This window comes from Carcharhinus amblyrhynchos, chromosome 1 (genome assembly GCF_965287045.1).
Source record: "Carcharhinus amblyrhynchos chromosome 1, sCarAmb.v2.hapA, whole genome shotgun sequence".
Classification (NCBI taxonomy): Eukaryota; Metazoa; Chordata; class Chondrichthyes; order Carcharhiniformes; family Carcharhinidae; genus Carcharhinus; species Carcharhinus amblyrhynchos.
In genome coordinates, this window is record NC_137324.1 from 147,951,449 (window position 1) to 147,978,566 (window position 27,118).

Consider the following 27,118-nt stretch of genomic DNA (forward strand, 5'->3'; position numbering starts at 1 on the left):
TTCTCCATTTGCAGATGAGACCTATACTATTATGGCTCATGAAGCAAGTATGCAAAACTCTGACCAAGCATCTCTCAACAGAAAAACTGCTCTCTGCTTTAATGATGATCAACAACAGCTGTCTTTATTTCACACTTAAGCACCCAGATACAAGACTTCAATTTAATTTTGTGGCATGTGACGTCATTCCAGGTTAATCTAAAGACCTCTGCTGGCTTCTTTAAATATCCTGTATTTCAAAGTAGATATAGTTCTACATCTCAGCTACTAGAACCAAAGTTTCCTGTTTACTTTCTTTTATGCCCAGCAAGGCATATGAACACACCTTTCTCTTTTTTTTTGTTCTGGTTCTGCTTCAAAAGCCAGTCTGTGTTTCAGGGGGCTTTTCTTTTCAATTGATACCTCATTTAATACTGGAAAATAATTAATCCATTGATTCCAGGGTTGTTTATTCAGGCATTTTCAATGTTGTTGCTGCACTCTTCAACCTCAGCTGAAGTAGTTATCTTTTTGTCCCAGTATTCAGCAGGTATATAATGAGTTATTGCTTGACAATCACTTCATGATGAATCTGTTTAAGTACAGACAATTGTGCCTTCTTGCACAAAAATACTTACGTGATACATTGCTTTTTACCTTCCATTTCCCGCAGTAAGCCCACCTAGATATTTGATTGAAACCATTGATGCCCGTTCTCTGATTAGGTTAGCAGAATAATTAACTTCATTGGTTTGGTATCCACAGAGTTATTTAGTCTGTTTAAAAAGCATCACAGTATCATTATTATTTCCTGAAGGTGAGAGATATGGAAATGAGCTTGAGGCATCGGAAAATGTTCCTATTTTTGGAGCCTCACTTGAGCTGAGAGAACTGTATTCAAAGCCAGGATAGAACCAATTCGATGAGTTTAAGACCAGGTTTGTTTAGATTGGGCTTCACAGCCAGATTTTATAATGTTGGGGTAGCTGCTAAAAAGGAAAGTTTCCAGTTGATTCTAAACCTCAGGGTTTTAAGTTCATTCAAATGGAATAATTAAGGAATATGTGTTTCAAAATGTAAATAGAGAAGCCTAAAACAGTTAAGTCACTACAAATAAACGCATTAACAATATTAATCATATTTCTATCTCTGCCATAATACTGAAACCACCTTTCTCATTGTCACCAATGGCACACTGTGTGACCATGATAAACAATTGCTCCTCATCCTTCCCAACCTGTCTTCAGCCTTTGGCATTATTGATCACACCATTCTTTTCCAATGTAAATGGCTTCTCTTTATGTTCCCACACCATTATTTCTGGAGCCACTCGAAGATCTATCCTAACCCCCAGCTACAACTCATCTATACCCTGTTCCTCAGATACATCATCTGAAACACAATATTAGGTTCCACTGACGATATCCAGCTCTACCTTGTCACCAAACCTTTTGATCCCTCCACTACCATGATTTGTCAAACTGCTTATCCAACATCCAATATTTGATCTAAAATTCTCTTTTCTTCCATTGTAATGAAAATTCTATGTTGGAACTTGTGGAAGCCACTTGACATGCCAATAGCAGACACTGAATCAGAGTTTGCTTGCATAAAGCATGGACACTAATCATGCATGTATTTTATGCTGCTCCTCTGGGTTAAGAACTTAAGTTGGATCCTACACAGGAGCAATATTCATACAGTGTACAATGTCACTTAACCCCAAAAGTAGATTTCTGAAAGACGTGTTTCTAGGTTACTCTTTCTTGCTGATGGTCACAAAATATCCTGCCATATTTGAGTCTTGAGCCAGTCGAACAATGAAAAAAACCTATATTGTTGCTCTCTCACTAATTATGAAGGAAATTAATGCCAAATTTTGGAGCAAGGAAAGATAATTTAAGCCATAAATTGTCCTCTTGGACTTCTGTCTCTAGTTTTTAACCAATTTATTGCTATGGTATATATCCTGTCTATATTTACAGCACAGGAGGGAACATATTTCTTCCAGTGCTTTACATTCTACAGTTTGAGCTCAGGGTTGCATCTGCATCTAAGTTTTTTGTTACATGGACAGGTCATTCATTAGTCATTATTGTTACAAGGTGACTAGATGTGATTGGGGGTTACATTTCCACACCCAGCTTTAGCAAGCCAGTGTTCAGGGAGCTGAATTTTGATTTACTGCTTGCTGGAATTGGAACCATAGAATCCTTACAATGCAGAAATGGTCATTCGGCCCATTGAATCTGCAGTGACCATCCGAAAGATCATGCCACCCACCTTCCCTCCACCCTAACCTCGTAACCCTGTGCATTTGCCATGGCTAATCCCTCTGACCTATACATCTTTGTAATTCTAATGGCAATTTAGCATGGTCAATCCACCTAACCTACACATATTTGGACTGTGGGAAGAAACCAAAGCATACAGAGGAATCCCATGCTGACACGGGGAGAACATAAACTCCATGCAGAAGTCATTTAAATCTAGAATCAAATCCAGGTCCTCAGAGCTAACCACTTTGCCACATGCTGCCCTTATTGCGGGAGACTTGTCTCCATGAGACATAAATATACTGCGGGACGTGAATCCAATTTTTAGAAACTAGAATTTTGCTGTGACTGTCTGAGGTGCCGCTGAAACCAATAAACTTCTAACAAGCAAGAATGCTATCACTGAGTCAAAATGATATATAGCTACTTCAAACACAAAGTGATATAATTAATATGTACTTTTGATGGTACGGCAAAAGTGAGTTTTATCCTATTCAATGAACTTTGTCTCAAAAAAAAAGGAGGGTGCGCAATTAAATGCAGTTCCAAGTAAAAGCTTAAATGAAAAACTGGCACAAAGGAAGATGGTTATTGTCTTTGTAGGCTAATCACTTTAGTCCTAAGACTCAGCTGCAGGACCTAACAACATTCAGGCTTGGGCTGATATGTGGCAAGTTTTAAGTTTATTAGTGTCATAGGTAGGCTTATATTAACACTGCAATGAAGTTACTGTGAAAATCTCCAGTCGCCACACTCTGGCGCCTGTTAAGGTACACTGAGGGAGAACTTAGCATTGCCAATGCACCTAACCAGCACGTCTTTCAGACTGTGGGAGGAAACTGGAGCACCTGGAAGAAACTCACGCAGTCACAGGGAGAACGTGCAGACTTTGCACGGAGAATGACCCAAGCCAGGATTCAAACCCAGCTCTCTGCCTCTGTGAGGCAGCAGTGCTAACCACTGTGCCACTGTACCGAAGTGACATTCGCACCAAACAAGTGGCAGGTAATGGCCATCTCTAACAAGAGACTTTAACCATTGGTCTTTGATGTTCAATTACATTACCATGGCTGAACTCCCTGCCATTAATATCTTGTGGGTTGCCATTGAGCGGAGATTTAAATAGATCAGCTATATAAGTACTTGTGGCTCCAAGAGCAGGTCAGGGGCTGGGATTCTGCAGTGAGTAGCACATTTACCTGACTCTCAAGTCTGTCCACCATCTATCTCCAAGGTACAAGTCAAGAAGTTAATGGAATACTCTCCACTTGTTGGACGATTGTGGTTCTAATAATACTCAGCAAGCTTAATACCATTCAAGACAAAACTGACCACTTGATGGGTACCCAACCACCACCTGTGAAGCCTTCACTCTTCCTGCTAATGGCACAATGACAGTGGCGTGTACCATCTACAAGATGCAATCCAGCAATTCATCAAGCCTTCCAAGTACTTATCAGCAGCTTCCAAGCCAGCATCCTCCAGCAGCTAAAAAAGACAAGAGTAGCAGAAATAAATGCACATCACCAATAGCAAATTCTCTCTAGGCCACACACAATCCTGACTTAGAACTAAATTACCATTCAATGAATCAAAAACATGGAACTTCCTTCCTAACAGGACAGAGAGAGTATCTAAACCATGTGGAGTGAAGTTGTTCAAGAGAGTGACTCCAGCGCTTTCTCAGAGTAGTTGGTGATGAGCAACAAATGTTGGCCTTGCCAGTCATACTCATAACCCATAAATAATAAAAAAAATACAATTACAGATTGTTGCAGCACAGAAGGAGGTCATTTGTCCTGTCGTGTCTATACCAACTCTCTGCAAGAGCAACTTGACTAACCCTATTTCCTTCCTTTTTCCCACAAAACTGCATTTCTTTTCCATTCAGTAGTTTATCTAATTTTAATCGAAATTGGTGGAGATTGAATCTGCCTTCGCTACATTCTCAGGCGGTGCATTCCTGATCCTAATCACAAGGAAAAGGTTTTTCATTTTCTTTCTAAATACCTTAGATCTGCACGCTTCCACCAATGAGGAACAACTTTGCACCATCTACTCTGTCTAGTCCCCTCGTGGTTTTGAACACCTCTTTCAAATCTTCTGTCAGTCTTCTCCTTATGGACAACAGTCCTAGCTTCTCCAATCTATCCATGTAACTAAAGTCCGTCATCCCTGGATCAATTCCTGTATGTTTTTCCCTCACTAAAACCTTCGCATCTTTCCTAAGGTGCAGTGGTCAGAATCTGGCACAATACTTCACTTAAGATTGAACCAGTGTTTACAAAGATGCATCATGGCCTCCTTGTTTTTGTACTGTCCTCATCATCCTGAATGCCTTTTTAGTCATTATCTCAGGCTGCCCTGCCACCTTTAATTTTTCACTGTTTTTTTGATTTGTTATATGATGGAAGCTTTCTTTTTCTAAAACAAAGGTAGTCACACTTAAAGCCACCCACTGTTTTGACTTACTATTACTCAACAAATGTGATGATCACTAATTAAAGAATTTTCAAGTTTAAGAAAAATGAAGGGCTATTGCATTGATTTAATAAAGGCTTTTAAAGCTCATACTCAAAATAAAATAATTAGCATGAACTAGCACTTAGGATTATAAATGACTGTGATCTGATCATCATTTACACTCTTTGTTAACCAACTAATTTCTCTTTTGAAGGTTCATCAGCTGGATTTGGAAGCCCTCTTGGAAGAAGTCGACACAGCAGTAGTCAATCTGATCTTTCTTACTCTAGCACAACTGCATCGGGCTTGAGCTTTACAGCTTGTATGTCAGACTTCTCTCTATATGTTTTTCACCCGTACGGAACTGGCAAGCAGAAAACAACAGTAACTGGTCTGACTCCTGGATCAAGTGCTCCGGGTAAAAGAACCCAGTATAGTTTCTGCTGCTTATGTGTAACTTACTGTATTGTTTTTTAAGATCTGATTTGTACTAATATTTTTGCTGGACTAGATAAAAGTTTCAAGCTGTGTAACTAGTTGTAAAATTTTCATTCTAGTTCTTGATGTTTTCCATTATATTTAATATTTGTCCAAACTGGGTGTTAAGGCTCTTTTTTAAGAGAAGTACAGAAGTGGAAGGGTTGGTTTAGATTCATAATTATATATTTACATTTGGTTATATACATAGCACAGTATAGCACAGTACAGGCCCTTCGCCTCGATGTTGTGCCGAGTTTTGTCCGAAACCAAGATCAAGCTATCCTACTCCCTATCATTCTGGTGTGCTCCATGTGCCTATCCAATAACTGCTTGAAGTCCCTAAAGTGTCCGACTCCACTATCACAACAGGCGGTCCATTCCACACCCCAACCACTCTCTGAGTAAAGAACCTATATCGGACATCCCTCCTGTATCTCCCACCATGAACCTTATAGTTATGCCCCCTAGTAACAGCTACATCCACGTGAGGAAATAGTCTCTGAACGTCCACTTTATCTATCTCCCTCATCATCTTATAAACGTGTATAAGTCACTTCTCATCCTCTTCCGCTGTAAAGAGAAAAGTCCTAGCTCACTCAACCTTTCCTCATCAGACCTATCCTCCAAACCAGGCAGCATCCTGGTAAATCACCTCTGCACTCTCTCCATTGCTTCCACATCCTTCTTATAGTGAGGTGACCTGAACTGCACACAATAGTCCAAATGTGGTCTAACCAACGTCTTGTACAGTTGCAGCATAACCCCACGACTCTTAAACTTAAACCCTCTGTTAATAAACGCTGACACACTACAGGCCTTCTTCACGGCTCTATCCACTTGAGTGGCAACCTTCAGAGATCTGTGCATTTGAACCCCAAGATGTCTCTGTTCCTCCATATTCATCACAACCCCACCGTTGACCCTGTAATCCGTATTCAAATTTGCCCTACCAAAATGAATCACCTTGCACTTATCAGGATTAAACTCCATCTGCCACTTCTTAGCCCAGCTCTGCATCCTGTCAATGTCTCTTTGCAGCCTACAACAGCCCTCCACCTCATCCACTACTCCACCAGTCTTGGTGTTATCAGCAAATTTACTGACCCACCCTTCAGCCCCCTCCTCCAAGTCATTGATAAAAATCACAAATAGCAGAGGACCCAGCACTGATCCCTGTGGTACACCGCTGGTAACTAGTCTCAAGTCTAAAAATTTTCCATCCACCACCACCCTCTGTCTTCGATAAGATAGCCAGTTATTTATCCAATCAGCCAAATTTCCCTCTATCCCACACCTCCTTACTTTCTTCATGAGCCTACCATGAGGAACTTTATCAAATGCCTTACTAAAATCCATGTATACGACGTCAACTGCTCTACCTTCATTTACACACTTAGTCACCTCCTCAAAGAAATCAGTCAAATTTGTGAGGCAAGACTTACTCTTCATGAAACCATGCTGACTATCCTGGATTAAGCTGCATCTTTCCAAATGACCGTAAATTGTATCCCTCAGGACCTTTTCCATTAACTTACCGACCACCGAAGTGAGACTAACCGGCCCATAATTACCAGGGGCATTTCTATTTCCTTTCTTGAACAGAGGAACAACATTCGCCACTCTCCAGTCCTCTGGCACTATCCCCGTGATGTGGATATGCCAGTGTTGGACTGGGGTAAACACAGTAAAAAGTCTGACAACACCAGGTTTAAGTCCAACCAATTTATTTGATAGTACACTCACTAGCTTTCGGGGTTAGTCCCTTCGTCAGGTGATTGGAGAGTTCTGGCCTCAGACAGAGCATATAAAGCACAGACAGTTTACAGATTACTGATTAGAATGCGAATCTTTATACCTAACCTGCTGTTCAAGTCTTAAAGTGGCCAACAATGTGAGTGGAAGGAGCACTGATCACATGTTAAAGAGATGTGTATTGTCTCCAGACAGTACAGTAAGTGAGGTTTTGCAAACCCAGGCAAGTCACGGGGGTTACAGATAGTGCGACATGAACCCAAGATCCTTGTTGACACCATCCTCGTGTGTGGAACTTGGCTATCAGTCTCTGCTCAGCGATTCTGCGCTGTCGTGTGTCGTGAAGGCCGCCTTGGAGAATGCTTAACCGAAGGTCAGAGACTGAATGCCCGTGACCACTGAAGTGTTCGCCAACAGGAAGGGAACAGTCTTGCCTGGTGACTGTCGAGCGATGTTCATTCATCCGTTGTCGTAGCGTCTGCATGGTCTCCCCAATGTACCATGCTTCAGGACATCCTTTCTTGCAACGTATCAGGATGTCCCGAGGCATGGTACATTGGGGAGACCATGCAGACGCTACGACAACGGATGAATGAACATCGCTCGACAGTCACCAGGCAAGACTGTTCCCTTCCTGTTGGCGAACACTTCAGTGGTCACGGGCATTCAGTCTCTGACCTTCGGGTAAGCATTCTCCAAGGCGGCCTTCACGACACACGACAGCGCAGAGTCGCTGAACAGAGACTGATAGCCAAGTTCCGCACACATGAGGACGGTGTCAACAAGGATCTTGGGTTCATGTCGCACTATCTGTAACCCCCGTGACTTGCCTGGGTTTGCAAAACCTCACTTACTGTACTGTCTGGAGACAATACACATCTCTTTAACATGTGATCAGTGCTCCTTCCACTCACATTGTTAGCCACTTTAAGACTTGAACAGCAGGTTAGGTGTAAAGATTCGCATTCTAATCAGTAATCTGTAAACAGTCTGTGCTTTATATGCTCTGTCTGAGGCCAGAACTCTCCATTCACTTGACAAAGGGACTAACCCCGAAAGCTAGTGAGTGTACTATCAAATAAATTGGTTGGACTTAAACCTGGTGTTGTCAGACTTTTTACTATCCCCGTGGACAGTGAGGACCCAAAGATCAAAGACAAAGGTCTGCAATCTCATCCCTTGCCTCCCAAAGAGTCCTAGGATATGTCCCATCTGGCCCAGGGGACTTAGCGACCCTCAGGTTTTTCAAAATTACTAATATATCTTTCCCTCAGAACATCTACCTCCTCTAGCCTATCAGCCTGTATCACACACTCATCCTCAAAAACATGGCCCCTCTCCTTGGTGAACACTGAAGAAAAGTATTCATTCAACACCTCTCCGATCTCTTCTGACTCCATGCATAAGTTCCCGCTACTTTCCTTGACAAAGGATACATAAATGCCTGTTTTCCAACATAAACATTTGTCAAACATATCTATTTATTTGGTCTGCAAACAACTGCAGAAGCTGAAGCTAATGCACTTGCTGGAGTGCTGTGGAAACCAACATGAGTAATAAAAAAATTCAATTTCCACTTGAGCTTTATTGTAAAAGGTGCTGCAGTGGGTTAATACGTAACTGACGACCAAAATGTAGTTCTGCTTGAATTCTTACATATGAATGTTCACATGATATAAAAAGATACAAAAGTCTGAGGTCACATATCAACCAACTTGAGAACAGCTTCTTTCCTCCTGCTGTCAGACTTTTGAATAGACTTACCTTGCATTTAAGTTGATCTTTTTCTACACCCTAGTTATGACTGTAACATTACATTCTGCACTCGTTTCCTTCTCTATGAACGATATGCTTTGTATGGCGCATAAGAAACAATACTTTTCACTGTTAATACATGTGACGTCAAATCAAATGATGAGTCACCGATTGTAACCAAGTAATTCTGACAAGGTGGTAAAAGAAGGGAAGAGAATTACCTTAAGCGTTTTCAGTATTGAGAAGACAGGTTATCAGTCCACTTGAAAAGACCTAAAGTTGCAAGATGGAATAACTTAGAAATTGGAAGTAGAACAGAAGTAAATAATTTATTGATCAATTTCTCATGCTCTAGGTGCTGTTGATGAAGAAGCCAGCTCTGTCACCGGCCGGAAGGATTCTCTGAGTATTAACCTTGAATTTGTGAAAGTCAGCTTGTCCAGAATGCGACGATCTGGAGGGGGTTCGTTGTTTGATAATCAAACACCAATAAAAATTAACAACAAAATGGAAACCACTTTAATCAATATCTCTGGTACGACAGGCTTCAGTTTAATACTTCTGTTTTCAGATGCCTTTTATGAATTTATATTGTATGGAGAACTGAGATAGTTAAGCAATAAATCAATAGATAGATCTTAATTTTTTTTAAAAATGTAATGGAAACACTAATGGAACTTGAGATAGACAAATCTCTAGGGTTTGATGGTTTCCATTCTAAAGCTTTGAAAGAAATAGATGAAAAAATTGCAGGTGGAAGATCAGAATATTCTTTTGTGTGGGTGCCATGTGAATTAAAAATTTTAAAACTGTGGTTTATAGATTGCTATGGGGTAAGTATGGGAAAAGAAAAGGAACAAAGGTGAAACTGAGATACAAATAATCTATTATTTAATTGAGTAGTGGAACAAACTCATGGGGCTGACTGGCCTACTCTGTTTCCTGAATCTACAAGATCCAATCATTCTTGATGAAAGTTCCAAGACATGTTGGGTATCCAAATGAAATAACTTGTATCCTCTCTCCTTAATTAGGAAGGACCCCTAGTTCTAGATTTTCCCAAAAGAGGAAGCATCCTCTCCACATTCACCTTGTCAAGACCCCTCAGGATTTTATGTTTCAATACAACCCAGTCTGTTTTAACCTTTCTTCATAACCTGCTGTTCCAGGTTTTAGTTTTGTAAATCTCGTCTGCAGTTCTTTCTTAAATAAGAAATAAGAGACCACTCCAGAAGTGGTCTCACTGAACCATAACCTTCCTACTTTTGCATTCAGTTCTCTCCAGAGTGAAATAGGTTTTTTTTTAATACAATCTTTCTCAGTTGTGTACAGTGAGGACAAGATGATCTTTCTCAAATTAACATATTTCCTGTAGCAAGTATCTAATTTTTTTACTTTAGAACATATACACTAATTGGTCTTTTTGGTCTGCAGCTGTCTGTGACATAGGGTCAGCATCCTTCAAATATGACATGCGCAGACTTAGTGAGATTCTAGCCTTTCCAAGAGCTTGGTACAGAAGAAGTATTGCAAGGCGTCTCTTCCTTGGTGATCAGACAATCAACATGCCAGGTAGGTTTATGTAAAAATCAATGTGCAATTAAATGTACTTGGAGAAAAGCAAATAGAGCAATTTTACATTGATAACTGCTGAACTGGGTCAAACTAATAATTTTTTGTGTTAAAGCAGGACTTAATTATGTAGTCATTTTTGTCGCCACCATTTTATTGGATATTTCAGTTATTCATATTTTCTCTCCTTTATTTTCTTCCACAAGAAGTTATTCTACATTCCACTGCATCCTTACCAATATCATTTAGAATCGCTATAATTATAATTCCTTTGTGAACTCACAAGAGCTAGCTGGAAATGTATTGGAATTGTAGGAATCTGACCAGAAGAAATTGGCAACATCGGCCGTGATTCAGGCATTCTCAGATTCTCGCATCGGCTGATTCGTTGAGTTCGTGCATGTGTTCCCATCGCAGTAGCATCTCCCAACGCCGGATTTCCAGCAGTGTCAGCTCCATGGTGGAAATAAGTGGGGGGGCACGGAAATCATTTAACATAGCCATTTGAATGTCATTTAAATGAGATTAGCAGGCCTGGGACTGAAATCTGTGGGCCCACTAGAAACTCCTCCCTGCCTGCCCGCCCACCCACCCACCAGAGTGGTTAACTCCAGCAGAGATTACAGGAGCTCCCCATTTTTGGGAAACTCGCAGCCTGAGCCCTGTGGAGTGAAGGGGAGGCAATCGTGCTTCCTAGAGGGTTGGGGGCAGGGTGCCCCTTGGCATTGGTATCCTAGCAGTATCAGCCTGTGCCCTTGGCACTGCCCATTGAACAGGGGGCAGTGCCAAGGGTGTCAGGCCTATGGGGATGGGACCCAGTGGGATGATTGGTGGGGGTCGGGTGGCCTGCTGCCACATTGCAGAAAGAATCAATGGGGGAAGGAGGGAAGTCAGTGACTTGTTTGGGGAGGGGGGGGGGGACACGTATGGTCAGCCTGCTGGGAGGGTCGACACTGTGGAGGTTGGAGATTGGGGCTATCCAGGAGGGGGCGGGGTTCAGAGTTGACCCGAGAATGGTCGGGCAACCAGCAGTTGGGCCATAGGGGTGCTCAGAAAGCCAGCAATGTGGGGCTGGCCAGCAATCGGGAGACCAGAAGTGTGGATCCGCTGAGCCTGATAGATCAGCACATGCTCAGAGGCCCGCTCAGCACTATGCTGCCGGCTTCCTGGGTGAGAATAAGCCCTGCCCACAGTTTCATAATGATATACATGCTAGAGACCTCTGCAGTGCACAGAATGTGGAAGATTCTTCTCTGAACTCCCACTGAAAAAACAGCATGAATTACTGCAGTTTTCACGCAAATTCTCCACTCAATTTTTTGGGAGAATTCCAGCCATGACGCATCATGCATGTTGTCTAAACTACAGAAATGAAAGGGACAATGAGTTTTAATAGAAATGATACTCAAGATATTCAACAACTCTAAAGTAGTAAACGTGGAATGTTGAATGATATAACCAAAACATTAGAGATTAAATCAGAGAAAGTTGTGTTGTGGTTTGCCCTGGATTAGACAAAACCTTAAATATTTTGTCCGGTTTTTGCCAACAAATCCATGGAGACAATGGCATGATGGATCACTTATGTCTGAAAAAGAATTATAAGGAAAGACTAGAATATTCTGGGTTTTTTTCCACCTTGAAATAAGGTAATTGAGGTGTGACCTTTCATAGAAACATAGAAAACTACAGCACAATACAGGCCCTTCGGCCCACAAAGTTGCGCCACATATGTCCCTACCTTAAGAGATTACTAGGTTTATTTATAACCCTCTATCTTACTAAGTTCCATGCACTTATCTGAAAGTCTCTTAAAAGACCCTATTGAATCCGCCTCCACCACCGTTGCCAGCAGTCCATTCCACACACCCACCATTCTGAGTGAAAAAGTTACCCCTGACATCTCCTCTGTACCTACTCCCCAGCAAGAGAACCTGTGTTCTCTTGTGGCAACCATTTCAGCCCTGGGGAAAAGCATCTGACTATCCACTCGATCAATATCTCTCAACATCTTATACACCTCTATCAGGTCACCCCTCATCCTTTGTCTCTCCAAGGAGAAAAGGCCGAGCTCCCTCAACTTATTCTCATAAGGCATGTTCCCCAATCCAGGCAACATCCTTGTAAATCTCCTCTGCGCCCTTTCTATGGCTTCTACATCCCTCCTGTAATGAGGCGACTAGAACTGAGCACGGTACTCCAAGTGGAGTCTGACCAGGGTGCTATATAGCTGCAACATTATCTCTCAACTCCTAAACTCAATTCCTCAATTGATGAAGGCCAGTACACCGTACGCCTTCTTAACCACAGCTTCAACCTGCGCAGCTACTTTGAGCGTCCTATGAACTCGGACCCCAAGATCCTTCTGATCTTCCACACTGCCAAGAGTCCTACCATTAGTATTATATTCTGCTATCCTATTTGACCTGCCGAAATGAACCTTATCACACTTATCTGAATTGAACTCTATCTGCTAGGCGTAAAGTTGATAAGATTAAGGAAGTGAATGGGTGGCTCAGGGATTGGTGTGGGAGGAATGGGTTTGAATTTATGGGGCATTGGCATCAGTATTGGGGTAGGTGGGACCTGTTCGGGTGGGATGGGGTTGGTCTGAATCATGCTGGGACCAGAGTCCTGGCGAATCGTGTAAATAGGACTGTAGACAGGGCTTTAAACTAATTGGGGGGGGGGGGAGGGTGCGAGGGTAGGTGACATTACGGGGTCTAAAGTTAAGGAGACGGTACAGGTAAGGGAAGAGGCCGAGGATGTCCCAATAATAAAGGGAGTAGGGGGCGTGAGTATGGTTGGTGGTATTCTGGCAAATAGGGTCCAGGTGAAGGCTGGGATGAAGGCACTTTATCTGAATGCACGAAGCATTCGGATAAAGTGGATGAGCTGGTGGCGCAGATCAACACAAATGGATATGATCTGGTGGCCATTACAGAGACGTGGCTGCAAGGTGACAGGGACTGGGAGCTGAATGTCCAGGGGTATCAAGTGTTTAGGAAGGATAGGCAAGAGGAAAAAGGCGGGGGGGGTGCGTAGCTCTGCTGATTAAGGATAGCATCAGGGTGGTAGCAAGGGGTGATATCGGAACCAAAGAGCAGAACGTGGAATCGTTGTGGGTGGAGATTAGGAACAGTAAAGGAAGGAAAACACTGGTGGGTGTCGTCTATAGGCCCCCGAATAATGACCTGGAGGTGGGGCGGGCAGTTAACACGCAAATAAGTGCGGCGTGCAGGAATGGAACGGCCGTAATTATGGGAGATTTCAATCTGCATATTGATTGGTCGACCCATGTTGGACGCAGTGGGCTCGAGGAGGAGTTCTTGGAATGCTGCCGGGATAGTTTCCTTGAACAGTGTGTGTTGGAGCCGACGAGGGAGCGAGCTATCTTGGATCTGGTGCTATGTAATGAGCCGAGTAGAATTAGGGACCTTGCGGTGAAGGATCCTCTTGGGGAGAGTGATCATTGTATGGTGGAGTTTCTGGTGTAGATGGAGGAGGAGAAAGTGGGTTCCCGGACACGCGTCCTTTGTTTGAACAGAGGGGAGTACAATAGGATGAGAGAAGAATTGGTGAATGTGGACTGGGGGAGCGCGTTGGAAGGTAGGTCTGCTGAGGAGCAGTGGAGGATCTTTAAGGAGATCTTTCTTGGTGCTCAGCAGAAATTTATTCCGATGGTTAAAAAGGACCATAGGAGGAGAGGTAATAAGCTGTGGATAACGAAGGAGGTGAAGGAAAGTGTTAAATTAAAAGCGGAGGCGTTTAGAGTAGCTAAGAGTAGTGGGCGAGAAGAGGTTTGGGAGAGGTTTAAATGTCAACAAAGATTGACAAAGAAGTTGATAAAGAAGGGTAGGAGAAACTATGAAGCTGGGCTAGCGCTTAATATAAAAAAGGATAGCAAGAGTTTTTATAAATATATAAAAAGGAAGAGGCTGGCTAGGGTGAACGTTGGACCCTTAGAGGGGGGACTTAGTGGTAGGGGATGGGGAAATGGCTGAGGTCTTGAATAACTTTTTTGTTTCAGTCTTCACGGAGGAAGACGTGAATAATTTGCCCGGGTGTTAGCGATGGAAAGGTGGTAGGACTGGAGGGTCTCGATGGCATTATTGTTACTAGAGAGGCGGTGCTCGACAGACTGGTGGGACTGATTGTGGACAAGTCCCCAGGACCGGATGGAATGCATCCGAGGGTTCTGAAAGAAACGGCGGAGGTGATAGTGGATGCCTTGGTGGTTATTTTCCAGACGTCGCTGGATTCCGGGGAAGTGCCGGAAGATTGGAAAGCGGCTAATGTTACGCCGTTGTTTAAGAAGGGTGCCAGGCAAAAGGCAGGGAATTATAGGCCGGTTAGTTTAACGTCTGTGGTAGGTAAAATGTTAGAATCCGTCATCAAGGAGGAAATAGCGAGGCATCTTGAGGGGAATTGCTTGATAGAGCAGACGCAGCACGGTTTCATTAAGGGGAAGTCGTGTCTGACAAATTTATTGGAGTTCTATGAGGATGTGTCTAGGGCGGTGGATAGAGGAGAGCCGGTGGATGTGGTCTTTCTTGATTTTCAGAAGGCGTTTGACAAGGTACCTCACAAGAGGTTATTGCAGAAGGTAAGGGGGCATGGAGTTGGGGGTAGGGTGTTAGCGTGGATAGAGGATTGGTTGTCAAATAGGAGACAGAGAGTGGGGGTTAATGGGTGCTATTTGGATTGGCGGTTGGTGACTAGTGGAGTGCCCCAGGGGTCGGTGCTGGGGCCTCAGCTATTTACCATTTATATAGATGATCTGGAGGAGGGAACCGAGTGTATGGTGTCAAAATTTGCTGATGACACCAAGATTGGTGGAACGGCAAATTGCGCGGAGGGTGTGGAGAGTCTGCAGAAGGATCTAGATAGGCTGGGCGAATGGGCCAGGAAATGGCAAATGGAATTTAATGTTGGCAAGTGCGAGGTGGTCCACTTTGGCAGGAATAATGGTAGGAAGGACTATTACGGGGCGAAAAACTGCAGCAGGCATGAGTCGCAAAAACCCAGCATGCAGGTGCAGCAGGTGGTCAGGAAGGCTAATGGGATGCTGGCCTTCATAGCAAGGGGGATTGAATATAAAAGTAGGGAGGTCTTGCTGCGGCTGTATAGGGCATTGGTGAGGCCGCAGCTGGAGTACTGTGTGCAGTTTTGGTCGCCGTACTTACGCAAGGATATTTTGGCCTTGGAGGGAGTGCAGAGGAGGTTTACTAGGCTGATACCGGAGTTGAGGGGGTTGAGCTATGAGGAGAGGCTGAATAAACTAGGCTTGTGCTCGTTAGAGTTTAGAAGAATGAGGGGAGATCTCATTGAGACATATAAGATGATGAATGGAATGGATAGGATAGAGGTGGAGAGGCTCTTCCCGCTCAGAAAGGACAGTAGGACTAGGGGGCACAGCCTCAAGATAAAGGGGGGGCGGTTTAGAACAGAGTTGAGGAGGATCTTCACTCAAAGGGTGGTGAATCTCTGGAATTCTCTGCCCGTTGAGGTGGTGGAGGCTGCCTCGCTAAATATTTTTAAGACGCGGGTTGATGGGTTTTTGATAAGCGAGGGGATTAAGGGTTATGGGGAGAGGGCAGGAATGTGGAACTGAGAGACGACAGATCAGCCATGATCTTATTGAATGGCGGGGCGGGCTGGATGGCCTACTCCTGCTCCTATTTCTTATGTTCTTATGCTACTTCTCTGCCCAGTCTTGCATCCTATCAGTGTCTTGCTGGAACTTCTGATATCCCTCCACACTATCCACAACACGTCCAACCTTTGTGTCATTAGCAAACCTACCAATCCATCCCTCCACTTCCTCATCCAAGTCCTTTATAAAAATCACAAAGAGTAAGGCTCCCAGGACAGATCTCTGGGGCACTCCACTGGTGACCGACCTCCATGCAAAATATGACCCATCTATAACTACTGTTTGCCTTCTGTGGGCAAGCCAGTTCTGGATCCACAAAGCAATGTCCCCTTGGATCCCATGCCACCTCACTTTCTCAATAAGCCTTGCATGAGGCACCTTATCAAATGCCATGCTGAAGTCCATATATACTACATCTACTGCTGTTCCTTCATCAATGTGTTTAGTCACATCTTCAAAAAATTCAATCAGGTTCGTAAGGCATGACAAAGCTATGCTGACTAAATGAATATCTTATATTTTGGTTCTTACATTAGGACTTATAGAGTGAATTCTTAGGGGCCCGCCTTAAGTGAAAAGTTTGATGGTAGGGTAACTTAATTTAGTTGGAGGTAAAATAATCAGTTAATGAAGAGGATTCGGAGCAACAGTGAGCATTGATCCGAACTCGAGTATTTTGTAGGTAGTGCAGCTGTCTGCAGGTGAACAAAAGGCAATGCCAGAGACACCTAAGGATGTACCAGAATGTGGATGATTGCATATGCCAGCTGCTTCATGAAGATCTAATTTCACAAGGACTTAGAGGCAATTCCATGCCGTTGTCATTGCAGGTTACTGTTGGCCCTAAACATCTCTTCCATGGCTTCACTGGGACCTGCGCGACATTTCCTAATCAGTGACGGCAAAATGCATCCAGGGGATGACCGATATGCTTTTCAGGAGAGCGCACCAGTTTGTCAAGTTCAACTTGGATGCCAAGAGCCACACAGCCAGAGTTTTAGGTTTTGCGGCAATCGTGGCATTCCTGGAAATACAAACAGCTATTGACCGCATACACATAACAGTGCGACCTCCTTGAAGTCAACCATTCACATTCATCAACAGGAATGGTTTCCGTTCTTTACGCAGGTGATATGTGATCATCTGCATATTTGAGCTTGGTTCCCAGGAAGCTCTCATGATGTCCACATTCTGAACTACTCAAAGGTGCCACAACTTTTTGAGGGACCTCGGTGATTGAAAGGCGAGTTCCTTGGGAACAAGGGACCTGGCAAAAGATGCCAGTTTGCCATCTGCAGAGTGCCACTTAGGAGAGACACACTGCCTCACAGGCCTCCATTAGGGCCATGATTGAGCAGGCGATAACCTCCTAAAGATGGTGTTTAGATGTTTTGACTGCTCAGGAGGGCCATTTCAATATTCTCCACAGTGTATGTCCCGGAACATCGTTGTCTGCTGCGCACTGCACAACCTCACACAACAAAGGGGAGCGATGTCTTTTTTGAAGAGGAAGGCATGGAGATCTGAAATACCTCCTCTGACAATGAAATCAGTATGTTACCAAGGTATGATATGACTGATAAGCCCATGACAATCTAATGGCCAACAGATCTGAGGCAGAGTAAGCTGGCAATACTTGCCCTTTACAATTTTGTTTTCTATCCTCTGCTGGCTGACAGTCAGATCATGGCTTCTTACTTGTAATACAAACTGTAGTTTATCTCATGCACCTTGATTTATGACAGCTAATTTAAATTGCATTACTTCTGTCCTGCTTGTGGTGTAATCCTTTGCATGCACCAGATTGTGTAGATCCCTTGTGCCAAATGCACACATCTGAACCTGTACAGCACTCTGTTCTTGCACAACCTCAGGAACCTCAGAATTGAAATTTGTTTTCATGTTTTCACAAAATCCGTGTGCATGGCAACTTTAAAACAGCATGATTTTTTTTATCTTGGCAGGTTGTAAAGGTCGTGTCACCTTTATGCTTGCTCTCAGATCTTCAAGAGCGCTTTTTCAGGCAGAACCAGAAACATAGGCACATAAGGAAGAACAGCAAAAGTAAACCACTTGGCTCCTTGGGATTGCTCTTCCATGAATGTTGATTAGGAATGTCCTTGGAATTGATCCCAGATCGCCACTCGTTCTCAGCAACTCCATGTCAATGACAGTGCCTCATGTGCATTATGAGGTGTAGAGGTCCAACCACTCTCAATACCCCAGATGTAGACAGTTCCAAATATCTCAGTCCCAGGCAGCTTTAGTTTTCTATGAGACTGTGTTCTGTCATTCTAGAAACCCCAGCCAAGTTAAACATTTTTCATGTATGCATCCTGCAGAACCTTGTAAGGTTCTGTTGATATTACACAAAGATAACTCCTCAATTGCCTGTACAGTCCAGCATGAAACCCCATTCTATTCACTCTCACCTCATGGAATAATAATCTGATATTTTAAGGAGGTCCAGTGCACTTTGATTGCAATATCTTTATGCTAGGTCTATTCCTACCCTTCATAAAGAGATGAGCAGAGCAAACAATTCTCCATGTGAGGTTTCACAAAGGCTGCAGTCAATGCACACACACTCATTTAATCCTACACTCAATCCCTCTTGCATTGAAAGACTAACATGCCCATTGCTTCCTTACCTACGAACTTCACCTGGATGTCAGCTTAATATTATATTGAACAAGAACAGCCAGGAATGCAAACCTTGCTATTTTCCTAATATCTAGGGAAGCCTCTGGTTTTCCATTCTTCAGACTACAGCAGAGAGCTTCACTCTCTTAACTTTAGCCCCCTCATTGTGTCCAGAATGTTGTTTGCCATGCATGTAGCCTGTTAACTCACTGTGAGAACACTTTGCCTCACCTCATATCAGAACAACAGCAACAGGAAATGTAATGACTTTGCTGCATACTCTGCAAATACTCTGTTCAGACTAATGCTCTGTGGCATGGGTTCATAGCAGAGACACTAAGATAGGATGTAGACAGACTCTTGCAGTTTCATTCCAGTCGTGAACAGCTTTTGGCATCTCTGCCTGATGTTTCCCGTCTGTCTCTGCATTTCCAACATGTCCCTTATGGCTGAGTCCAGAGGCTCAACATCTACAAGGGATTCAGCAGAGGACTGGTTTCCTGCATCTCCGAGTGTAAGCAATCGAGGCTGTGGACTCATGTCTGTGAGTGCCCACCAAATTGTGATCCCAAGCCTGCTCTTGAACGTGCACCCAATTAGGCGAACACCTATCTGCTGGTGGGGATGCAGGTTAACGCCATGATGGTACATCCTCTGAGAATTCTGAGTCATTATCCTCAGAGAAAGGGTTGGAGCTGAATCTGGGGTGGCCTGCTTTTTTCCCTTCCTCCTTTTCTTGCTGGTACTTAGAGTGGAGAAGAGAAAGATTTGGGGGATGCTTAAGCCTTTATCAAAACAATGTCTAGCTCTGTTGGTTCATCTGACAACTGTAGACTGGAGGCATCCTCACTGGCTTCCTTATAGTCCTGTCAGTCCCTTGGTGCACGCATGGTCTTGGTCTTCCCTGGCTAGTTGCACAGTCTCCTCCTCGAAAGTGGCAACAACTCTCTAATATGGCAGGATATATAATATCCTGATATGCGCGTTCTTATCCTGCAGAAGGATCGAGTGTGATCTGGTGGATGCATGGGCAGCTTAGGAGCATGCATGCCTATACCAGCTCCTGAGTCCTCCCCAGTAAGTAATGAACAAGCAAGATGTCCTGCAGCTGTTTGAATATTGACCGCATGAAGTGGTTGGCAAACATTCAGTCCACAAGTCTCATCTGCTGCTGAGTCTAGCAGTCCAAACTCATGTCTGACATCCCTCTCAACTTGCATACTACATCATCTGATGTCTTTGAGTGTCAATTTTGCAATGAGTAGATGGTGGAGCACAGTAGATCATTCATCCATTTTCCACACTGCAGTCTGATTATTTTGTGAGCCTCGTGGCTGCTTTTCTCCACTGCAGCCTCTGCCCAGGCCACCTTGGTCACATGGGAGGGCCTTCTGTTGCCATCTCAAAAGGACCTTCTGCCTTCCTGGGTGACATGGAGAGAGAGGCATCACTGAATTATGGGATTACATATTGTCTGCTGAGTCATTCTGATCTGGAATTCTTGCCTTGTAGTGAGTAAATGACTGTCCAGGTGCCCTTTAAATATGATGCCAGGATAAGGGCAGGATAGTGACTTGCTACTTGCTTCCTGCTGCAAGGTTATGTGTTCCTTGTGCATGCATGTGTAATAACCTGAACAGTGCAAAAATCACAGGGGCCATAAGTCTTTCCTCCAAGAGGAAATCGCTTTCATTCCCCCTCCACCAACCCCACCAACTTGTATTCCAGGCAGAAGATTCCACCCGTAGATTCTGTTTGGTACTTATATTAACATTAAGTTTTTTAGTGCAGTGGGCCGGGAGAATCACGTTGGGCCAATTCGCAGGGCTCCCTCGAACGTTTGCACGTGCTTGCGTCTCACAGAGGTTGGGAAGCGGGGTCAGCATTTAAACATTATTCAGCATACTATTAAAATGCTATGATTGGGCCTGGGACTGAATTCTCTAGGCTCGCCATCATCTTTCACTCCGCCAGTGTGTTTCACTCCAACAGGGATTACACTAGCTCCCCACTTTTGGGGAACTGGTGGCCCGACCCCACTGGAGTGAGATAGGCAATTGGGGCCCTCAAGGGGTCAGGCAGCATGGTGAGATGGTGCTCCCTGGACATGGGCACCCTGACAGTGCCAGCCTGTGCCCTGGAAGTGCTCAAGGGACAAAATGCCAATGCTCAGGGAGCACCTTTGCACTGCCCATTGGGCAGTACCAAGGAATGGGCCTATTGGGAGGCGGACCCTGATGGGGCAGGCCTACGGGCAATCAGTTGCGGTGGGGGGACCCGCTGCTACTTTGCATAGTGATTGGCCAGGGAAGGAGGGACGCCAGCTATCGGGGCGGGCTGAGGGGGTCGAGGTCAGCCTGCTGGAGGATTGGAATGGTGGGAGGAGGAGGTGGTGGGAGAGATGTTGAGACTGCAGGGGGGTGGTTAACTGTCATGGGGAGCAATTCAGGGGGTGCCAGTCATCAGGTCGTGGGGGTGTGGAGGACTGACGTTGTGGGGGTCACGGGGCTGGCCTGCAATCAAACTGGCCAGCAAAGAGGGAGGCTGTCAGTGCAGAGCTATTGCACTGACAGATGGGCGCATGCGCAGTGGCCCACTCAGCATGCTGGTTTCAGCTTCTTCAATGGGACTTGGCCCTGCCCTCTGAAATTTAATGATATTTCTGCTGGTGGCCTCTGCAGTGCACAGAGAGATTCTTGTCTGAACTCCCAATTTTCAAGCAAATAAGACACATAAAATTTTTTAGGGAGAATTTTTCCCAACATCCGCAGAAACTTAGGACTGTACCTTACATTCCAAAAAGTGATGGATTGGTGTTGTCAGTCTAAAATGCAAATAATTTGGGACATGTATCCTGAATTTCCTAGAACGACTCACTTCTGGTTTTAATGGCTAATTAGGCAACCAGTCTGTTAATGGGGACAAGTGTGGCCATTTCACCATGGCATTGCTTGAATTTTAGTGTTGTCATTACTTTGGAAATTCTAATTGCATTTTAAGTCAGCTAGTTAAATGTATACCCATAATGAGACCTTATGTACAGTAGATACAAAATATCACCTGATCATTTGTGGCACAATTTTAAGAAGAACTATTGTGTTATTAACTTTCAAAAGACAATTGGATTCCGAATTAAAAAAGAAAAATTAGCAAGATTTTGTATGGAAAATTTGCAGGGAAATGGGATTAATTGGATAGCTGTTTGATAGTGACACAGGCTTGATAAGATTCAATGAGTTGTGATCCTATTTGTATGTGAAAATTGAAACTATAATTAAAAAATTGGGAGAGCTCTCGATCCAAAATCTAACATTGCACATCCTTCCATTACACGTTAGGTGTTTGATTTTGTGAAGACTTAGTTAATTGAAGTTCATGAATTATCTAGTTTTTTAACATTGGAATTTTTTCAAAAACTTTTCAGTTTCTGGACCCGTGACTCCAGATTCCATTGAAAACCAGCAGCTTTCTCCTGAATCAACACGCAAGGCTTACTGGCGTACCTGGGAGCAGTCAGCACAGTCTTCTAATTACTCACTTCTAGCTCAGACAGCAAATGTCTTCAGTGATCACACAACGTCTAACAGTACATCACCAGCTGGCCTGATTCACAGTGTGAAATCCCCTTCATCTATTCGAGCTAGAACTATTTCAGATTCATCTGCTCCAAGGAGAGGTAGACATTGAGAAGCATTATTGTTAGCAAGATTAGTAGAAATGTTAAGTGCACACATGTTGCTGTGTGCCCATATAATTATACCACTGTATTGCAAAATATGGTTTATTGGTATAACTGGCAAATGTGCTGTATATGTCAGTAAACGAAACGTGCAAACAGAATTATTTTGTTGTATTGATTGGAAATTATGCTACTTGGTGTGGTATGCAGCAAGTGACAGTATTTTGCTTGCCTGCAACTTAGTAATTTGGAAAGTAACAATATAAATAATCAGCATGATTAAAATGCCTGTGTATAGTGCGTCTTGTATTAAATTGTCAGACAGCACATTGCATTTGTCTGCAACAGTAATTTACCATCACAGTTTCTCCATTGGCTCAAATAAGCAATTTCTGACTTACCTGATCTCTGAAATATAGATCAATGAAGGTCCCTTTGAAAAGTAAATTTGAAAAATTCCAATTTTAATCAGTTCAATTTTTATTGATTTTTTTTCCCCCAGAAGATATTTGTTTCTTGTGTGCTCCATAATTTTGAAATCATGAAGGACTAGCTTTTGTCACCACCAGAGCAACTAGATGTACACTAAGAACAAGAGGAGCATGAATGAGGGGAGAAGAGAGGCTTTGACTAGCCAGTATTCAGAGCTGTCAGAACTCTGAGAATAGCTCCTGAGGACTACTTAATTTAAACCATCCTCAATACACCAAGAGTCTCTTGATCCTTGCCACCCTGCCTACTTACTACCATCTTAAATAATTATGAATCGCCCTTGTGCAAGCCCTTAAGGCCTAACTGGTGTGCTTATTTATGTACCCCAGCGGCGCCTCATCGATGACTAGTTGGCGAATTGTTGAGCTTCTATTGAGGACTTATCAGGGCAGCATTACAATTTGGGTGGCAGACTACCGCATTTTGGCATAAACCAAGAGCAGTCTGGCCAGCTGTCCGATGAGGCATGGACAAGGCAACAATGAGATGAGGTAGTGGAGAAAAAAAAACAAACATGCAGTTGACCAAGAGCAAACAAAGAGACAAAGTCATGGGTGTCTTGGCACTCTTGTTTCTCTGCATGAAAATAGATTGCTTAAGTGGTGTTGCTGTAGAAACCCCTGTCAACTGTGGCTCCTGAAACCTAGATTGCAGCCATTTGGCTTCCTTGGAAGCTGTGAGAGCTGTCAGGAGTGGCACTGTGACAGGTAAGCATTTCTGCTTAAATTTTTGGAGCTGACAACTCAGTCCATATTGGACAGAATGATTGCTATGATCTCTGCAAAGCCAGAATGTAATTTGGAGATTGATTCTTCCGTACCCTACGGCATCATGTGGCAAGTCTCTAGCACTAATTTCAATGATGTTCCTTCCATTAGTGATACCCATTAGTGCTGCCAGGTTTATGCTGTTTGTCTCTGTGGGCGAGACATCTTCTTTATCTGTCAGATTGTTCATTGTCTTCCCCACTACCTATTCCCATAGTGGTCTTGTTCATGCCACATGAGTCCCAATATTGCTGTCCTCCACTGCCCATAGTTACAAAGCACAGATACAAAATGAGCACGTGTGGTAAAAATAGAAATAGCATAGGTAGCCCACTGGAAAAAGATGGATGTGCTTTAATTTTATAATAGCCTACAATAGAGTAAATAATTTGATTATAATTTTAACCTATTTGTTTCCTTATTCAACTTTAAGGAATCCTCTAAACATACTGCATGTATTCATTATCTTTTTATTTATAGTTGACATTTATGCAAATATTCTCCTGTTGTTGATAGATTCCGTTACCAAAATCACTGCACCATCATTTAATAAGAATGGAAAGACAGCAAACCAACAAACCGCACCTTGGGAGACATTAGTTGTTTTTGCAATCAATCTGAAACAACTAAATGTTCAAATGAATATGAGTAATGTCATGGGGAATACCACGTAAGTTGCAGAGTTTTATATGAATACAATTCTTGTGTCTTTTTCTAGAAGATGTATATATTGTAAATATGCAGAATTTTTCATTCTAAAATAAGATTGTGAGAATGAGTTATATACACTGTGTGGATAGAGCAGGAAGAAACAGTATCTGAATTTTAAAATTTACAGACTTGCTGTCTTTATTCTATTCCTATTGTTTATAATCAAGTATTAAATTTTAATTTACCAAATGGTCACAGTCTCAGAATTTTCTTGAGTTTTTGTTTTCTGGCATGATCTCAGTATAAAGGTCATAGTCCCAGATGACCATAGGCTGCTTTCCTCTTCAAGAGGGGAAGCCGACTGGTGGTGATTTAACCTGAGGATCACCCACTGCAAGCTAGGAGCAAGGTTGAGAAGACAGGGTCTTTGGGGATAACCTCAGCTGGTATGGGAATTGAACCCATGTTGTTGGCATTATTCTTCATCACGAACTAGCCGATTAACTGAACCAACTGTATATTGTATTATCAAAAGATGATCGCTACAGAATATTGTACTCATTTGTGACACATTATTGCTGGCTTATTATAAATAAGATCACAAAATAGGTTGTGATAAAGAAGACCCTTCCATCCATTTGATCTAATGCATCTCGATCGCCACTTGTCTACATCCAAAATGATGCAGTTGTTTGCCTCTCATTGGATGGAATTTGTGATGTGACTCCAGTCAGAGCTCTTCAATGTTGGGATTCCGTCTGTGCTAGCAGCCTTATTGGTTCTTATCTATTGAATGGTCGTTTAAATCTGATGTCAGACTGAGATTGTGCTGAGGTGGTGGTGGGTAGAAACATAGAAACTAGAATCAAGAGTAGGCCCTTCGGCCTGCTCCGCCATTCATCTTGATCATGACTAATCGAATTCAATAACTGATTCCACCCCCCCCACTTCCTCCCATATCCCTTGATCTCTTTAGCCCCAAGAGTTATATCTAATTTCTTCTTGAAATCAGACAATGTTTTGGTCTCAACTATATTCTGTGGTAGTGAATTCCACACTTTCATCTTCCTCTGGGTAAAGAAATTTCTCCTCACCTCAGTTCTAAAAGGTTATCCCTTATCCTCAAACTATGACCCCTAGTTCTGGACTCCCCCACTATTGAAAACTTTCTTTCTGAATTAACTCTGTCTAACCCTGTTAGAATTTTATAAGTTTCTGAGATCCCCTCTCACTCTTCTAAAATCCAGTGAATATAATCCTAACCAACTTAGTCTCTCCTCATATGACACACTTGCCATTTCAGGAATCAGGTTGGTAAGTCTTCCCTATACTCCCTCTATAGCAAGGATATCCTTCCTCAGCTAAGAAAACCAAAACTGCACACAATACTCCAGGTATAGGATGCAGTTGAAGGTACTCAAGTCAAAACCTGAGTCTAGGTTCATGAGTTCTTCAAAGTGCTGCTACCCCTCTGTCCTTGATGAGTGCCACTCCCATCATACTTCTCGCTGGGGTAGGTCCCTGGCTGCTAGAACCGTAATGGGTCTTGAGTGCATTGGAGAATTCATGCAAGTCATGGCTGTTGGTGAGTTGCTGGATTTCTGGTTACTCTTTGCACTCACCATCTTGTTCCTTAGATCAGCTTATTTGACGGACCATTGTCTTAGTTTGTTTGTAGACGTGATTTCTTTCCTTCAAATTTTGATGGTGCGTCCAGTTCAAGAAAATAACTCCTGGATTTCTTTGTCTTTCTCAACAAGCCTGTCTTGATGTTTCCTGGTAAAGAAAGCAAGAATGAGTATCTTTGCAGGTGCTGATATGGTAGATTTAAGGGCAGACCAGACACTGGACATTCTGTGATTCCTGTTCGTTGAGTGTGGCCAGGTTGCTTATGACGCGCTGACTGAATAGGTCTTTCTTCGGGAAAGCCCTAAGTTCTTTGACATTTATTTTCCTGCTGCTACAGTGGTTTTTGGGCCAGGTTGATCGAGATAGTAACCCAGATTGGACAATGGTCAGTCCAGCAGTCATCAGTTCTCGTCATGGCATGGGTGTAACAAGCATCCTCGCAATCCCTTGCTCAGATAATGACATATCCCAATGTCTGGAACAAGGGTGTTGCCATGAGGTCTTGTATTCATCTCTGACAAAATAGGGGATGGAATTCTCCCAAAAACATTCTAAGTGTTGAATTTGTGTGAAGACTGGAGTAATTCATGCTGGTTTTCTCAGTGGCAGTTGAGAGAAGAATCTCCCACACTCCAAGGTCACCAGCCTGAATATCAGAGGCTGAAATCAGTGCACTGAGTGGGCCAGTGTGCATGCGCTGATCTTTCAGGGCCCCACACTGATTGCCTCCCAATTGCTGGCCAGCTCAATCACTGGCTATCCCCTTGATCCCTGCAACACCAGCTGTCCGACCCCCCAACTGCCTGACTGCTGGCCTCCTGACCATTCCTGCCCCCAGCCCAGACCCCTCCACCCCCCCCCCCAATCTCCAGCCGCCACCCCTAACAATACCCTTACCCCCCCCCCCCCCCACAGTCCCAACCAGCTCCAGCCGCACAGTGCCAATCCGCCAGCCTCACTGATCGCTGGCCTTGCCTCCCTTTTTGCCGCACCAATCCCGACTGCAGAATGGCAGTGCAACCCCCACCCACACCCCCATAGGCCCTGCCCCTTTGGCACTGCCCTATGCCGGGTGGAAGTGCTAAGATGCCCCCTGGGCATTGGCACTCTGCCCCTTGGGCAGTCTTAGGGGGCAGAGGCTGGCACTGCCAGGGTGCCAATGCCCAGAGGGCACCACCCACCTAACCCCCTGGGGGCCCCTGATTGTTCCCCCCCACCCCCTTCACTATGGTGGGGTGGGGAGCTAGTGTAATCCCCACTGGAGTGAAATACTCTGGCGGGGTGGGAGACACTAGCAGGCCTGGAGACTTCAGATTCAGGCCTG

General features: G+C 43.7%; 1 protein-coding gene across 8 annotated transcripts in view; it reads left to right on the plus strand.

Moving 5' to 3' along the window:
• The window catches only part of kiaa1109 (KIAA1109 ortholog), a 487,987-nt gene that overhangs the window by 428,453 nt on the left and 32,416 nt on the right, over nucleotides 1-27,118 (plus strand). For all 8 annotated transcript variants that reach the window (XM_080193511.1, XM_080193510.1, XM_080193515.1 and 5 more), the window contains 5 exons: nucleotides 4,933-5,136; nucleotides 9,061-9,240; nucleotides 10,140-10,277; nucleotides 22,001-22,252; nucleotides 24,031-24,184. In XM_080193511.1, coding sequence (XP_080049637.1) covers nucleotides 4,933-5,136; nucleotides 9,061-9,240; nucleotides 10,140-10,277; nucleotides 22,001-22,252; nucleotides 24,031-24,184 — 928 coding nt within the window. The remainder of the gene's footprint in view (nucleotides 1-4,932; nucleotides 5,137-9,060; nucleotides 9,241-10,139; nucleotides 10,278-22,000; nucleotides 22,253-24,030; nucleotides 24,185-27,118) is intronic.